At 30.1% G+C, this 17,287-nt stretch overlaps 2 protein-coding genes and 1 long non-coding RNA gene across 3 annotated transcripts; 2 read left to right on the top strand and 1 right to left on the bottom strand.

Annotated features, from left to right (window-relative positions):
• Nucleotides 1-3,670: 3,670 nt before the first annotated feature.
• On the bottom strand, nt 3,671-5,174 carry LOC101221487 (40S ribosomal protein S15a-1). The gene is made up of 4 exons (XM_011659609.2): nt 5,084-5,174; nt 4,814-4,974; nt 4,570-4,730; nt 3,671-3,994 (listed from the first exon to the last, which is right to left on the bottom strand). The coding sequence occupies exons 2-4, from the start codon at nt 4,944-4,946 to the stop codon at nt 3,896-3,898; spliced, it is 393 nt and encodes a 130-aa protein (XP_011657911.1). The 5' UTR covers nt 4,947-4,974; nt 5,084-5,174; the 3' UTR covers nt 3,671-3,895.
• A 2,015-nt stretch (nt 5,175-7,189) lies between these two features.
• LOC105435911 lies at nt 7,190-8,197 on the top strand. The gene is made up of 3 exons (XR_969873.2): nt 7,190-7,274; nt 7,375-7,437; nt 7,893-8,197. It is a non-coding gene; the product is annotated as an uncharacterized LOC105435911 (long non-coding RNA).
• Nucleotides 8,198-14,463: 6,266 nt separating this feature from the next.
• Nucleotides 14,464-15,682, top strand: LOC101222191 (histone H2A). The gene is made up of 2 exons (XM_004148995.3): nt 14,464-14,845; nt 15,204-15,682. Exons 1-2 carry the CDS (start codon nt 14,636-14,638, stop codon nt 15,453-15,455), a joined length of 462 nt encoding a protein of 153 aa, XP_004149043.1. The 5' UTR covers nt 14,464-14,635; the 3' UTR covers nt 15,456-15,682.
• The last annotated feature ends 1,605 nt before the right edge of the window (nt 15,683-17,287 follow it).

The following is a 17,287-nucleotide window of genomic DNA, read 5'->3' as shown; positions in this document are numbered from 1 at the left end:
AGGTGAAATAATTAATAACACAAGAAATGTTTTTAAGGTTAAGGTTTACCACTTTTTGGCTCATATATACATGTGATTAATAATTAAATAAACAAAAAGTTAGTATAAAGTGGAGAGAAAATGGACCAACTAGTTATTGCTTTGAAGCATATGCTTAGAAGATCCTATTCTTCCACAACATCAAAACCAACCCCCCACCATCTCCCATTTCTCCCATTTTTTTCTCTAAAACCTAATTCCCTTCTAATCTCTCTTCTCACATTGTTCATCATCATCTTCACATGGCTTCCCCTTTCATCCCTTTTATTCTATGTTGTAGCTCGACGTTTCCATGTTTTCTCAAATGTTTTTCTACGGGAGCTGGATCGATGACTCCGAAGTGAAGAAATGTGAACGTGGATCGTGATCGTACAACGACAATTGTTCGATCACGTGCTTCATTTTGGGCAACGAATACTCTTTGGCATATTACAAAACGTACGATATATATATAAAGATGACCTTAGACGACAAAATAATGAAATCGGACCAAGTTAAAGCTACTTTGTTGGCGATCACAGGAGGAAGAGAGTTGTTTGGTATTTTGTTTTTTCTTCTTCCTACATGACTACTTATTCTTCTTCTACTTCTTATTATTATTATTATTATTTAAAAAAAAAAAAAAAAAAAAACTTTGGCTTTGATGATCATTTTTGTTATTTATTATCTGATCAATAATTTATATGTTCTCTACTTATATGATCTACCTGAAAAAGTTCATAATTTGGTTGCAAGTGTTCAATTATATTATATTGTTTAAATGGTATTATATATTGTAGCTTTTTCTCAATTGAAAATTCCATAAAGGAAAACACTAAAGTATTAGATAAAGATGCATGGCATTGTGAAATAATGATACTTCTAAGAAACTTCACATTACAATAATATCTAAGGATTCATGTACTAAGTTTTTTAAGATAGATTATGAAGAACATTTTAATTTGTTTCATCAACTTCCCCTATGCCTATTGATCAGCTACCTTTTCACTCATTTTCAATCCAGGTTAACCTTAGCCCATGAGTACTCATTTTAATTATTGGGTTGTTATGGTTACTTAGCCTATGAAATCACACTCTAGTTTAATGCATTGATATTATATATGTGTTTTTTTTACAACAATTAGGGATCGAGATCTAGATCTAGAGATTCAAACATTTAACGAGTATTGTGAGATTGAATATATGAAAATGGAGGATAGAAGAGAGGTCAATCACTTATTTAGTAGAGGTTACATATCATATCTTAGTTCTTGAAATAATTTTTAAATATAAAGGGTTGTTTGGTTACAAATTTTGAAACATCCTCTAAAAAAACTGAGATTTGTAAATGTAAAAAGGAAATTATCAATTATGCACTCTTAAAACTCTATAATGTTAATTTTGTTAGGAGGATGTTTAAGGGAGTTGAGTTGAATTCTTTCAAGTCTAGGATTAATATGATAGAGTGAAGAACTAGTATTTTGTGTAGAGTTATTTAGTTGAGAGTTACGAAAACATTAGAGAGGGAGAAAAATCTAAAGATAAGAAATGTAAATTCTCCATAAATATGTAAAGTTTAATAGTGAATATTGTTGAAGTTGGTGGAGTTCCATTCTTTAACATTGACCTATAGATATATGGACCAAATATTTAATTTACAATTTTTGCAAGATTTCATTATGAGAAACTTATCATAGTATGTAACCATTAAACTTCAAAACTTTATAGTAAATTAATTCATACCATTCAGTGGGATTATTTCAAAATTTAGTTCAACAACTGATTATCACTTATGTTTAGATTTCTTGAAAATAGTGAGTTTCACAACAACAAAAAAATCCAAACTAAAAAGCATAAATGGACATACCTATAATGAAACAAATGAAATAGAAACATTCTTGAAACTGGTAGGATTGACCAAAAAGAGAACATGGGAGGGATGGGAAGAGTATTCCCCTTCCGTTTTCTAAATATACTTTCAAAATTTATAAACATATTTAAGAAAATTAAAGTAAATTGTTTAAAAATATCTATCAATGATAACAAAAGTTTAAATTTCATATTTATTAATGATAGAGAATATTAACATACAAATATAGTAAATCCAAAATTTTACACTAATTTGTAAAAAAATTTATTCATTTTGTAATATTTAAAGATAGCCTCTATATACCAATATATTTTATTTAAGAAATTATAAAAAAGACAAATTTAACTGAATATTTACATAAAAATGAAAATTATACGTATTGATCTGAAAAATGAAAATTATATGTATTGATCTATCATGTTATTGATAGATATTGGATAAGATCTAAAATTTTGTTGTATTCTATATTCTATACAAATATCAATTTATATCTTTCAATCCCACCCTCGCTTTGGAATTGTATCAAACTTATAATGTTTAAGTAAAACATATAAATGGATACATTTATATAAATTTAGATTGATAAGCTTGAAAAAATATAAGATCTAATTTAATTCTATAAAAATTTAGAGTTTAAGTTGTTTTATTAGTTTATTATTTAAATTAGTGTAAACTTTGGAGTATAAATTAAAATTTTATTTTGCTATAGCAGTCCTTATATTTATCAAGTTTTAAGAAGTATGGAAAATATTTACTGAAAATATGGAAAAAGAAAACAGCCCTTTTTCATGTGATGCAACCTTTTCCTTTTCTTTTCTTTTCTTTTCTTTTTTTTTCTTATTTGTCTTTTTCATTTATAGAAACAAACTCTAAATTGGCAAAATTAAGTAATTAAATTTTAATGAAGAAAATTATGGTATTTATAATAAACAAATATGTGAGATTAATAAGGTAAGCAAAACAATTTTGTTCCCCACCCACTTCAATTCAGGAGACGGAATATGCCCCTCACCCCGCCCACCCATTTGTCAATCCTACAATGTGCCTCGTAGAATAATCAAAATTTCCCCTCCTTCTACACCTTAATGATCAACTCACATATGCCTAATAAAAACCGAATCAAGGGACCCATTCTTTTAGAGACATCCATGAAATTTTCTAGTTGAACAAAATACTAACATGTGTAGAAAACAAAATAAAAGAGAATAACGAAGAACACATGTTCTATCTCAATAAAATTATACAAAACACCTACTAAATAGAGTAGCAATGTTGTAATGTAAGTTAAATCGAGATAAATTGTAAATTGACTCAATTCTAGTACATTGAAAGTATTTCAATTTTCACAAGAGAATCCGAAATGTGATTACAATGATCTATCATCCCGAGTATGTTTGAATCAACATTACAAGGGCAGCATAGAAATTCAATGCAATGATCTATCATCCCGAGTATGTTTGGATCATTCACAATGGAACAAATACGTCAACTTGCAAAAGACCATCCCTAAAGCACCTCAAACCTATACTAGTATTAAAATTAAACCCTGAAACTTGTACAAGGTAGAAATTGTGACAATTGTTCGGTTCAAGCTTTAGGGCTCAATTTTTATCCATTGCAGTCTAATTTCTAAAACAACTGTGCAAGTCTAAGACTCCAAATTATAACATTTCTACAAGTTTGAGTAAAGCTTTAAAAAGGGCTGCTGCTCCGGGTGTCTCTCAGATAACTATTATTGAACTTGAAAACACAAGTGACAGAAAACAGAGTTGGGAGAGTAGGTAGCAAGAAATTAAAAAGCACTAGTTCTCTTCCAATATAATTAAAAGAACCAAAACGTCTTCACGAAAACAATAGAATCTTCCTTGGAATTAACTTAAGAAATGAGAAACTGGCAACACAAAATCTAATCATCAATACAGGATAAGGATCTTTCTTTACCGAGAGAAAATGTAGTACTATTTGAAAGCTATGTCAAAACTCCATAATGGATGCTCAAAACCATGTTCAGTAGAAGAAACCAAGAACTTTGCCTCCAACATTCTTCCTTCTTGCTTCTTCGTGATCCATAATTCCAGCAGATGTTGTCAGCACAATGAATCCAAACTGCATATTATGAATTTCATCAAACAGATCATTACCATATATTGAAAAATCATGTTACTAAACAAATCTTTACATAGCCTGCACCTCCAATGGAAAATAAAAGATAATTCAAAAGTAAAATAGTCCAAACTTTTATCTAAACTAGTATTTTAAAAGCCCTCTGGACGACCACAGAACCATCCCAAAGTAGGCTTGTTGCATTAACAAAGATTAAAAAATTGTGGTTGGGGCTTTTTATTTCACATTTCCACCCCAACCATGCTTACTCGCGTTTACTCCATTTACGGAGCATGCATGCTTCACATAAGACTATTGCGCCTTGTTATGTTTCGAGCTTTAAAAAATGTGGGTTTAAACGTTCGCAAAACTAAGCAGCCACTTCAGAGCACTTGTTAATCAATGGATAAGCATTCATACTACTCTTTCATGTGCATCTACTACGATATCCAACTAGCCAGATTTAGAATCTAAGACAATCTAAATGACAAGATCATTTAACAACTATTGACATCTCCATTGAAATCCCTAAATTTCACAATCGCATTTCACAAAAGTGAAAGGTATTACGCACTAACCTGTCTGGAAGGGAGCAACCTAGCAGTCCAACCTTCAATTTCCTTAACACCCACATCAAAACGAGGACTAATAACCCCACATTTGTTCAGCCTGCCGTTGAGTTCAACAACAATTTTTCCAGATCTATGATCATCGACAAACTCAAATTCACCAATATAACCTAAACATCAAAAAACAGAAGATGAGATGAGATGACGTAGAGAAAAGAAATTGCAAAGATGAAGTCAAATCAAAGAAACAAACCGTGCTTCTGCATAACCAGAAGAAACTTGATGATGACTTTAGAAGACGGCCTGATCATGACCTGTCGTTTTCCCCTCTTCTCTGCATTGTACATGCTCTTAAGAGCATCGTTCAAAACACTAACTCTCACCATCCTTCCAAATTAAAACTTCAATGGATTTCTAACAAAAGTAAAACAGAAACAAAATCCAGAAGAAGAAAAAAAATCAAAACAAAATACACAATAAGAAGAGCACGAAAAAACGGGAGAACCCTAGCGAGGAGATATACCTGAATGGAAGATGGAGGCGTCGGCTTCAAAGAATGGGCGTAGGGTTTGGAGAGCATTATAAATTGAACAAAACCCTAACATTTGGGCCTAAAAAACGATGAAAATGGGCCCAAAATAATAATTAAATGATTAGATAACTTTAATTTTAATTTTTGAAAATTTTAAAAATTGTATTAAGTAATGTATTATAAATTAGGTTAAATTCCAAATTTAAATTTACTCATTGTAAAATTTAAATCTTAGTTGGTAGGATTTAATGTAACTTTATCTATACTTTCCATTATTTGTTAAATGCTCTTAGTGAATCTTTTGTCAAATCATGAAGGGCAATTTTTAATTATGAACCATAAAACCTACAATATTTAACTTTTTTCGATAAATTACAAAATGTTACAAAATAATAAGTATACCGTCATTTTAACAAAAGATATTTGAAATCAAAAAATAATTTATTGTTCACTAATATTTAGCGGGTAGACCTCTAGTTTACAAATTGTTCAAACTATAATTCTAAAATTGGAATTTTGTTATATTAAACACATATTTGAAAACATTAAATATAACTTTGTTTACATACTGTATTTTGTATTTTGTTTTCAAATTTATGTTTTCATAGTAACATATTTCTTTCAAATCTAAGAGGTTTTTGTACCGATGATCCTTTAATAAGTATTTATAATTGATAAGTCATCATAATAAAATTATTATTTATCACGGTTCAATTTAAATTTTTCAACAAACAAAAGAAAAGAAATACACACTAGAAAAAGACAAAATCAAGTTAGAATGGATAGTGACAATGAATTACGACGTAAGCAAAATGTCACGATCACAAACACATTTCACGAAGGAAAGTTGACAAAACTAGCACCATTTTTTTATATTTCAAAAGTAGCACAATTTAAAAAAAAAAAACTAGTAATTTTGTTTTTCTCGGGGTCAATCTCGACCGAGATCAACCCCGAGATTCTTCCCAAAATTTTAAAAAACTCTTTGAAGGAAATTTATCAGCTTCTCTTGGCTGAGTGCGTCACCAAAATAATGTGTTTTTTATTTTTAAAAAATTCTATTTGACATTAACTCTTATCGGGCCAAATTTGCCACAAGAGTCCCCAAGTTGAAAACATAAGCATTTAGGTTAACTATTCACATGTCACTGTGGCCCTGAGATGCATCGAGCTGAAAAAGAAAAACAATTATGTCAGCGATTCCATATCAAAGTTGTCCCGAGATTGCCTTGAGCTAAAAAACATTAACATTGTGTAATATGATCTCAAGTTAAGGTTGCTCGATATGTCCCCAAGTTTAAAGACAGAAGCTAAAATGGAAACTAAAAGCTAAGACCTAGACACTTTTTAATCATTTTTAGAAAAATATCTTAGCATAAATTAAAGAAGATGACCAGAGTAGAAGATCCTCCATCACTTTTTTTTGGTGTTAGTCATTTCTTAGTCGATACATAGAAGAGAATTGTTGAACTTTGTATTCAGCAAGCTGAGTTCAACCTCATAGCTTCTTCCTACAATGATAGACTTGATTTTTATATTTCATCGGATGAAAAGGTTTGAAAGATTTTTGTGTGTTGAACGTCGGTCTATTGAATCGCAAAGGTTGTTGATTGACTTGTTTCATAGACACACTATAAAGACTTCCCTAAAGTTAACACAAATATAATATTGATTAGTTTTAAGTTCAATTTCTAGTTATAGAAAGAATAATATTGTGAAATTTCTTGAACAATAGCTCCCTATTTCTTTAACTTTGTTATTGTTGAAGAAATTATTCCAATATCCAAGGTCTGTTTGTTACCATCAATCATTTGGGCCTCTAGGACAAAAGTTTGTAAACAAAAATTAATACAATATCCAAGGTTTGTTTGTTACAAATTTTTAATGAAAACGCATCGAGAGAGATCGAAAATTTTCCTTCAAAGATTTTTTTTTTTAATTTGAAAATAATTACAAGTTCGGTCGAGATTGGCCTCGAGAAAAATAAAATTAGAAATTTTTTGAAATTGTGATAGTTTTGAAATATAAAATAAAAATATGTTATTTTTCAATATTCTATTTTCCACAAAAAGTAATCATACAAATGACCATAAATTTATCGTAATGAATTGAAAAGATGCAAAGTGGCCGATTGGGATTTGGAAGGAATGGCTCTCACGTGGCTTAGAGTTGTTCATCACTAGTAGCCCTCTCTCTCTATCTCTTTCTCTCACTCAAACATTTCATAAAAATGGTTTCTCGTCAATTTCTCCATTGATAGTGATTTTTCTTTCTTTGTTCAGGACTATCATCATACACAAAACTACTTAAGAGTCTGTTTTCACCCTTAGATTCAATCTTTAAAGGTACATATCTCCTCCTTAATCGGTTTTAGTTTCAATCTCTTTTCTCATCAATGGAAAATTCCAATTTCTTGCTAATTCATGATCTGAAAACCTAGAGGCCCAAAGGGTTTGGTTTTGTCACATTTAAATCTCCTCTTTAAGCCGTGGACGGCCGGGTATGTGTCCTCCCCTGCTTAAGCACATAATCTGTTCGACGAAATATCTGACAAAGATTATATATCTTATTTACATCAGTCGGGAATATGGTTCTGTTTGAATTTTTTTATTAATGGGAATTTATTTCAATTGGATTTTGTGAAAACAACGCCTGCAATATGGATATCTATTGGGTTTGAGTAATATGAGCTTTCAACCAATATGCTAGTTTTGGTAGCTAGTTTGGATTCATGGATTGTATTTTAAGTTGGGTCAATTGTTAAGAAGATTTATATGTTTTGTTTGGATAAATGATGCAGATTATTGATGGAAGATTGATTTTCGTTGAGTTTGCAAAGACTGGAGACATGGGGTAGATCCTACATCTAGTTAAAGAACATCATTCACGAGAGACATGGGGATTTGGATATTTGTGCCAGCTTCAGAGTTTAATCCATATGTGATGTCACTATTAACAAGTCAGATCATTGAAAGAAAATAGTAAGACTACGATTGTAATGAGTCTGATGTTCTAATATCTTTTAGGATAAACACTTGTGATACCGATTATTTAACTGTTGTCTTGGAATTTAAATCTAATTTTGGTCTGCTGAACAATTTTATATCTTAAACTTTTTTGGTTAAAAACTGTAGATCATTGGAGGGTTAAGGGTTTAGGCATCTTAAGTCCAACCCCTCCATTGAAGGAAGGGTTTAGGAAGCAGAGGCTCTCTCTACTCTTTCTCATAAGCAGGAATAGGACACAATGTCTAAGAAAGTCAGTTGGCCAACCTCCAAACACTACGTTCAGTGAATGTCCAGCCCCAACCTCCGACCATCAACAACTAATCTTGAAAAGCATTGATAAAAAAATTTATTGACAAACTAAATAAACTTGTATATAAAACGTATAAGAGAGTTTTTATTTTTTTAGATGTTTTTCTTAGGTGTATAAATAAAAATGAATTTTTAAAACATTTTTAAAATACATTTTTTCTTTCTTTTAATTTTTTTACTTTTTAAAATGATTGTTGTTTATTAGATTATTAACCTTAATGTTTCATTTCTTTGCGGTGACTTAATATATTTTCTTCTATTTTTCCTCATCTGTCTATAGGTTCCTTACTTGTAAAGGTTCTGAAAAAAGTTTGTTTCATAAAGTTCCTAACTACCCACAAAAAAATCCTTATATCTTTATTATTATTATTATTATTAAAGAATTGTTTATAAAAATAACAAAATTGTTAGAAAATAGTTACAATACACATACAAATTTTATATTCTATCAATGACTTTATCCGTGTCCATCATCATTATTGATAGACATTGTTGAATAAGAAATTTTGAGACCAATCACAAGTTGCCACATCATTTATTAAATTAATGATGAAAAGTACAAATAATTAAATTTGGGACTAATTAAAATTGACATGTGCCCTAAATTAAAGAGTTAAAAATAAATAAATTGGTCATTCTAATAATGCCACATGTTTTCATATTAATCGTTGGATTAAGTTAATCATTTTAGTTCAATTAAATATTATTTACTTGGACTAAGTTCAATTAAGCCCAAAAATAAGCTTAATTGAGCCCAAAGACTAAATATAACCTAAGTCCATATGGTTGAGCCCATGGATCTGGTCCATGGACCAACCAGGTTCAAATCCATAAAGCCCACCAGTGAACTCTATAAATAGAGGAATTCTCCTCATTTGTAGGAGTTGGAAAATTTTGACTCTAGAAGATCCAGAGAGAATTCTTCCAAGAGCTAGAAGACTCCCTAACTCCTGAAGTCGACTATCCTCGAAGATTGAAGCTTCTTTAAAGATACAAGCTTTCTTCCAAGGCTCCAACTAGCTTTCTTCCAAGGCTCCAACTTCGCTCCAACTTCAAGAACATCACGTGCTCCGCTTCCTCCAAATCAAGTTGAAGCATCCAGTCGAGAGAGAATCAGATGATCAAATTCTAGAGATTGAACCGCATCGCATCAAATCAACAAAAATACAACATCAACCCAAGTTCAAGTCCACGAATTAAATTTCTCCAGAAATCTCGTGCGAACAGACATCGATAAAAGTTTATTAATATCTATTATCGACAATGTTTATTAATATTAATGATAGACACTAATAGATATTAATAATTATAAAATATGAAATTTTGCTATATTTCGATACATTTTGCTATATTTAAGAATGTCTTTTATTATTATCGCAAACTAAAGAGTACCAAAAAGTAAATGAAGGAACTTGGAATTGTGTAATGTAATATATTTGTTTAGAATAGGTAGAAAGTCCTAATTTAAATTATTTAAGTGATAAAAAGTCTTATGAAATTCTATTTTAAAACCTAATAAAATCAAAATATGAAGTTATCCAAAAAGAAAAAAGGAAAAAAATTCAATAAAATTATAATTTTAGTCAAATTCTTCCCTTTTTTTTCGTTTGTTTCAAACTTAAATATATTAATATAATAAAGATGACAAACTTGAATAAATCTAAAATCTAATCACACATTAAATATAAAAAAAATATTTCACTAACTCAAGATTAGTAAATTTGCACTTCATAAGCTCGAACTCCTACCACATGCTTCTTAAATCCAAACTTCCAAAAACATGCACTCCATACATAGTCTTTTCATGCTCGGGCTAACTTGAACATTTTATCCTAATCATTTTACTTGTATCTTTATATATCAGTTTGTTTACAAACAATGTGCCAGTTACATCTAAGGATATCAATAGAGTTATTTTCTTTCTTTTTGTAACAATATATGGTGTGGAGGAATCAAATCTATGATATCAAGGTTGATAGTACAACCATTATATCAGTTGAGTTATATTCATTTTGACATACATAAATAAAGTTGGAGAGCTTATATAACACACTACTTTAAACCTTAAGAAAAAAATTGAACTGAGTCTATTATAATAAGACGTAATTTAATTGTGAGTAATTTGTATATTTATTTAATACAACTATGAATTTTAATTTTAATTTTAAAATCACAAATACAATACATATATACAATTATTTATAGAACTTGCATTGTTTGGATTAATGGATTGGAAAACATTTTTGAAAAAACAATTTTCCAAACACATATTTATTATGTCAAATTTTGTTGTGATTACTATAAAATTAAAACTAAAAGCGTTGTGAGAGATTTGGGCAAAGGCCCTTTGGTTTCCCCTCAAGCATTCTTCTCATCTTTTGCCTAATAATACCATTATACCAGTTTAGTTTAGGAGGTTCGGAAAAACTTAGATGTGGTGTTGTGTGTTCATTCGTCTTTTGCCTAATAATAAAAGTCTCAAAGTAGTTCTCACTATTATTCCATCTCATCATGCAAGTTAGTATTTATAAAATATAGCAAGCTTTCATACTCTATTAATAATAGACTATGATAGAAGTCTATCGATGTCGATCAATATTTATCATTGACGGAATTTGAAATTTTGCAATATTTTGTTTTTTTGTTTTTTTTTTTTGTTCATTTTGCTATATTTGAACATATCCCTTAAAATTTTGATTACTTTTGAAACATTTTCTAACAATCTTCCTCACACACATGTTTTGAAAACTTAAATGCTAAGCATGCAATTATATTTTTATTTTTTAAAATCCATCCCGTGGATATCAATGCAATCGTAAAATATTTTATGGCAAATTGCAAAATTCATTTCTAAAGTAGGATGGTAGTTGCAATTATACCCTTAAACTTTCAAAATTAAAAATTAAATCACCAAACAACTTATATAAGTTTTAAAATAGAATCCTCAAACTTATATGATTGTATTGATTACGTAAGTTTAAGGATGCAGTTTTTATCAATTCTAAGCTTGAGAGTTCAGTTTTAACACCCGACCTTTACAACTTTAAGAGTTTAGTTATTGTTAATAAAAGTTTGACAGTATTGTAATTGCAACTACTATCATATTTTACCGTGATTTTTCCAATTTATTATATTTATAAAATAATAATTATCAAATAATATCAAGGGATAATTACAAATTTAGCAATTAGATTCAAAATAATTAAGAATATAGCAAAATTTGTCAAACCCTATCAATGATAAAAGTTTATCACTAATAGACCATATTGCAAATATTGGTCTATCACTGATAGATCATAGGAGTCTATAAGTGATACATGTCTTATCAACTATAGTTTTGCTATATTTGCAATTTTTTTAAAATGTTGTTATATATTTAATGATTATTAATAAAATGGTCATAAATTACAATTTTTCTAATATCAATTAGTTAGAGTGGTGCAGCGGAAGCGTGGTGGGCCCATAACCCACAAGTTCCAAGATGGAGAAACTTTTTGAATTAATTATACCGAAGTTGAAAAGTTTTTTTAACATTTTTTTCTACTATATAATAGACTTCCTTGGTTTTTTTTCTACCAATATTTTTGTGTATCTTCAAAACTTCTATATTTGGAAGTTTATTGATTTAAAGAGTGTCAACATTTAAATCATATTGTTTGATTATAGAGTTGAAGTCTTTCAACAAATTATGAAGAATCAAGCAATGAGTGATCGTGAACGAAAACAAGTTTTTCTTTTAAATTTAATTATTGTAACTTCTTCCCATGTACATCTAATTCTATTACATTTTAAATTTAACACAACCTAAACATATACTTGCAATGTTTACTATAAACTAAAGCTACACAGTATACGTGTCATGCATTTGTCATTTTACTAGTAACAAAGAAGATAAACAAACAATCAACACAAACAACTCCTCATCTTCTTTCTTTCTAACTTATTTCTACTTTTGTTTTTAAAGATTAACTTATGTCCTCTATCTATCTATCTATATATATATATATATATATATATATATATATATAATATAATAAGATTTTATTTAAAAATGAATGTTAATTATTTTGAATGATTCATGATCCAATAAACTAAGATCTAAGACTAATACATAAAACTTGAAAATTATGTAGTCAACATACTAGTGAATCATGTTCAAATAATTGTTTGAAAGATTTTATAGCATTTGAATAAGGTTGATTTTCTTATCATGGTAACACTATAGATACGATCTCACTTTGTAAGTGTTACAAAAGTTGTAACTGTTATAAACAATTTGATCTGAATTGTTCATGTGGAGACACGTGAGTAGAGTATAGTGTGCAATTAGATTGCATATATGAGATCATACCACGAAATAGGAAATCTCTGGTTATAACACTTTAAATTGTAAAGACGAATATTTCAATAGATAACCTAGTAACTCAATTTGAATCCTGAGTTAGGTTATCAGTTTATGCTCGTGAGTATGGGTGAGAGTAATCTTAATTGCTTACTCAACATGCATACCATCTTGGGAATAATGTCAAGTGAGGAGCTGAAAACATAACATCACACGAAGTAATTCACTCATTTTCACCTATAAGGAAAAGTAGATATGTTCTTTCCACAAGTGTTGATTTCAAAATTTAAACAATGTGGTCTAACCCTCTCATTGGCTCGAGAGCTATAAAATATTTATGGTAGGATTATAAACTAATTGTTCATTAGAGGATCAATGATATTTAAAGAGCAATAAGTAACATTATGGGTAAAATAACCTCTTCCCTCATAGTCAACCCCTTCCCTATAATCCATTGTGATTTATGTCATAAAACTGGTAGATTGTAAACATAATTAATTAACAATTGTTAATAAAATTTTATTATTATAATAATAGTTATTAACTATTTTATTAGTTTTATCTTAATAACCCAAATCTAATAAACCAACCTCTTAAGTTGTTTAATGAGTCTTGAACAATACGTAGAGACATACAATTATCAATGTTCGAGATCAACTTAAAGGGTCTATAGTACAGGGATAAGGGATATATCCTAGTAACATCTTAAGTTGTCGTTGTCGCCGCCACTATCACCTTTGCTGCCCACCACTGCCGTCGACTTTAGTTTTTTTTTTTTTTTTTTTGAGAATTTATATGTAAAGTGTATGTGTGTATGTGTATACGTGTGTGTGTGAATTGCATTTGAATTTCACTTTTAAATTTCATTTGAATTTCACTTTTAAATTGCATTTAAATTAAAAAAAAAAAACGATAATAGCCTAACTAAAATGGGTGATTCTCGCAACCCAAGCACATCAGGTGTTCTACTTTAAAGACAGTAAAAATTGTACCAATTGGAAAATTATTCAAGTGATGCAAAATAAACGTGTATGAGATGTGCCAGAACTGAAAGATGCCGAGAATGATCAACTTAATGTACTAAAAATCATCGTCGAACATCATGTGGACGAACACGTCATTGAGGATGATACTCTTGTAGGACTGAAGTTGATAATCCTATTTATAAAAAAATTCTAAAAATTTCATAATCCTCCCCCAGACGTATATTATTATAACAGTGGACTCATAACCATTCCCTCAAACACATATTATAATAATACTCCAATAATAATCATTCCTCAAATACATATTATTATAACACTACTATCATAATCCATCTTCCAAACACATACTATCACAACACTATCATTTGTATTCCTTTCCCCAAACACATATTACCATAACACTACCATTAATAACCCTAACCCCAAACATATATTATCATAACACTAGTATTATCATAATATTTTTCTTCCATAACTTTTTCCCTCCCCAAAACACACCCTAAATATAAATATAAGATATAAGTTTCAAAATTTGAGAAAACCCTAGTTTTAGTTATATACATATTTTGAGGAGAAGAAATCCATAGTATTACATTTATATTATTATTTTATGATTAAACACCCAAAAATATTATAAATGTCTTCTCTTCTGATTGGTCCATTTTATATCACGCGGATCGCTCAACAGTTATCCACATCCGTCGATTGAACTATATCGTACGGTCAAAACGTACCACCCATTTCTGAATCCTCCTCCTTCCCCAAATCCCCGTCGTTTTTATGCGGCTCTATAAAACCATTCCCGCAAGTTCAATCCTTCTCATCGTCATATCCACTCACCCAATTCCATTTTCTTCTCCTACCCTTTTGATTTTACGGTGACCCGACTCTAGTTCCCATGGAAACCGGCGGCAAGTTGAAGAAGGGAGCTGGTGGAAGAAAGGGCGGTGGCCCGAAGAAGAAGCCGGTTTCGCGTTCCGTTAAGGCCGGCCTCCAGTTCCCCGTTGGTAGGATCGGTCGATACTTGAAGAATGGACGATATGCTCGTCGTGTTGGTACTGGAGCTCCTGTCTACTTGGCCGCCGTTCTTGAGTATCTTGCCGCTGAGGTAACTACTGAACTCCTTTTACTCTATTAGATCTGTGTTTCTTTCTGTTTGGTTTAGATTTGGGTTTCATGTTTGTTAGTTAGGGATTCCAGTTTAATTCAAATAACTGATGAGTTTGAAATGAAAGATCTTTAAAATTTGAGCTGGGATTTGTAATTCTTGCTTTTCGATGTGTGATTGCTGTAGTTTGGCACTGAATTATTGTTAGGAATGTTGAATTCAAGTTAATTCCGTTGCTTGATTGTGTTGGGATATATGATTAACATGATTGAATCCTAGGGTTTATGATCTAGAATTTCAAATTATTTTCGAATTGCATCATATGGATCTCTAATTTGACAAGTTGGGGGAAAATTAGGTGTTGGAATTGGCTGGAAATGCAGCCAGAGACAACAAGAAGAACAGAATAATTCCTAGACATGTATTGTTGGCCATAAGGAATGATGAAGAACTTGGGAAATTGCTTGCTGGTGTAACAATTGCACATGGTGGTGTTCTTCCAAACATAAACCCAGTTCTTTTGCCAAAGAAAAGTGAGAAAGCAACTACTAAAGAACCAAAATCTCCATCAAAGGCTCCTAAAGCAACTAAATCTCCAAAGAAAGCTTAGATTTTTTTTTTTCTATCCGAGAAAAAGAACTTTGACTTGTTCTTTGCCCATTTGTATGTAGTTTGTTTGCATTGTAGGGTCTTCTTCTGTGTTGTTTATCAAATGTAAGCTCCAAAACTGATGAATTTGATGAATTTGGAGACTCTGTATCACTCATCATCTTGATGATTAAACTTTGTATTGGTTATGATTTGTTTAGCCCATCAATGTGCTTTCTTCAATCTGCTGATCTTTGTTTGGTTTGATAGATGAGGATGGAAGAATGGAGATATTTGATCAATTGACCTCCTAAATTTAAATACTAAAATAGCCCAATTCGCTTTTGTGCTTTTAGTATAGTTTTAAATGAAAAATGTGTGAAAAAGTTTGAAATTAATGTGAATTGATTTTTGACTGATAAATTTTACCAAAGAATTTATTTAATATATAAGTGAATGAGGGTTTGGTTGATTTTTCTCTTGGCTCTAACTTGCACATACTAGAAAGTTTGCAAGGTTTGATAATGTAACACCTTAGGAGGCCATGGCCATTGGGTGTTAACCTAATCTTCAATTAGTTACAATAAGGTATATCATTTCAATTAGTTACAATAAACACTATTTTGAAAGGTATATCATTTTTGGTGACATTGTCTCTTTGATTGTGACTTCACATTTGTTTTAAATAAAAATGAGTTTGAAAAAGAAAACCATTACTTCACATTTGGTTTAAATAAAAATGAGTTTGAAAAAAAAAACCATTTAAAAAACATCTTTTAGTTCAATTATAACACTATTGTTTAAATACATGGTCTCATTTTTCCTATTTTTTCTTTGTAATTTTTTCAACTGAGTTTATTTATTATGCTAGTCGTATTACATGAAAGTGAAATGTGTTATTTTACTGACTAATGCAAAAATGTTATCACAATGCCTTTAGCCTTTGGTAATAAACGCATATCAATATCAAACCACATTTTGTTAGAAACATCCTATATGTGTGTAAAGACTATGTGGGTTGTGTCTTGGACTTAACTTTTTTATATTTGAAACATTGTGTGCACACTCTATTTATATTATTTCTGATTTTCAACCAGTGAACAATGTTGAATATCGATATTTTCCCTCCTAAACACTGAAAATTTAATGATATCATATTTCTCAACTTCATGCAAATTAATAAATTTTGCACCAAGGGAGAAAACAAAGCATATCTTCTTGATAATGCATTAGCTATCACATCAATGTTGTAATGAATGACATGGAAATATCTCAAAAAAATTTACACATTTACCGTTTGGTTTTTAAGCTACTTCAAGCCTTCATGATCTGTTTGAATAGAAAACTCTTTCTACCACAAGTAATTTGTTAAACTTGTAAGTCCTCTTACAAGTGTGTAGCCTTCATTTACCTGCAATAAACTAGCCAACTCACAATAATCAAACAAAATCCCCATTTCACATGCATCGCATTTAGTTTCAATAAATTTTACAAAGTATTTTGATCAATTTAAAGTTAAATTTATTGAATTTCATTTTCTATACATTTGAATTTTACGCTACTAAAATTGTTAATAAACCTTAGGTTGGAGAGCTTTTACCTTTTCTTCAAAAACTTTCTACCCATCCTTTCTAACAATGAATCCGGTAGGGCTTAAACACAAACATGTTGCTTCAATTTGGAAGCAGATCATACACACCATTGAACAAAACTCTACCTTCACACATCCAAACTAACACAAGAAACCAAAAGAGTGAAAAACAAATCTGTCTTAAGTTCTTTGACAAGACAAATAGAATTATGAAGATAATGAAGATGATCTCAAGGGAAAGAAAGTGAAGAACATACAAAATT

The sequence above is a fragment of the Cucumis sativus genome, chromosome 1 (genome assembly GCF_000004075.3).
Source record: "Cucumis sativus cultivar 9930 chromosome 1, Cucumber_9930_V3, whole genome shotgun sequence".
In the NCBI taxonomy this organism is placed as follows: domain Eukaryota; kingdom Viridiplantae; phylum Streptophyta; class Magnoliopsida; order Cucurbitales; family Cucurbitaceae; genus Cucumis; species Cucumis sativus.
The sequence above is the reverse complement of the archived record's forward strand: the minus strand, read 5'-3'. Positions and strand labels throughout refer to the sequence as shown.

Excerpts from the sequence above, each read along its gene's own strand:
- LOC101221487 (XM_011659609.2), bottom strand. The coding sequence starts at position 4,946 with ATGGTGAGAGTTAGTGTTTTGAACGATGCTCTTAAGAGCATGTACAAT. Across the intron at positions 4,731-4,813 it reads TCTGGTTATGCAGAAGCACG|GTTATATTGGTGAATTTGAG; the intron begins GTTTGTTTCTTT and ends TTTGATGTTTAG. Across the intron at positions 3,995-4,569 it reads GGTTGCTCCCTTCCAGACAG|TTTGGATTCATTGTGCTGAC; the intron begins GTTAGTGCGTAA and ends CATAATATGCAG.
- LOC101222191 (XM_004148995.3), top strand. The coding sequence starts at position 14,636 with ATGGAAACCGGCGGCAAGTTGAAGAAGGGAGCTGGTGGAAGAAAGGGC. Across the intron at positions 14,846-15,203 it reads TTGAGTATCTTGCCGCTGAG|GTGTTGGAATTGGCTGGAAA; the intron begins GTAACTACTGAA and ends GGGGAAAATTAG.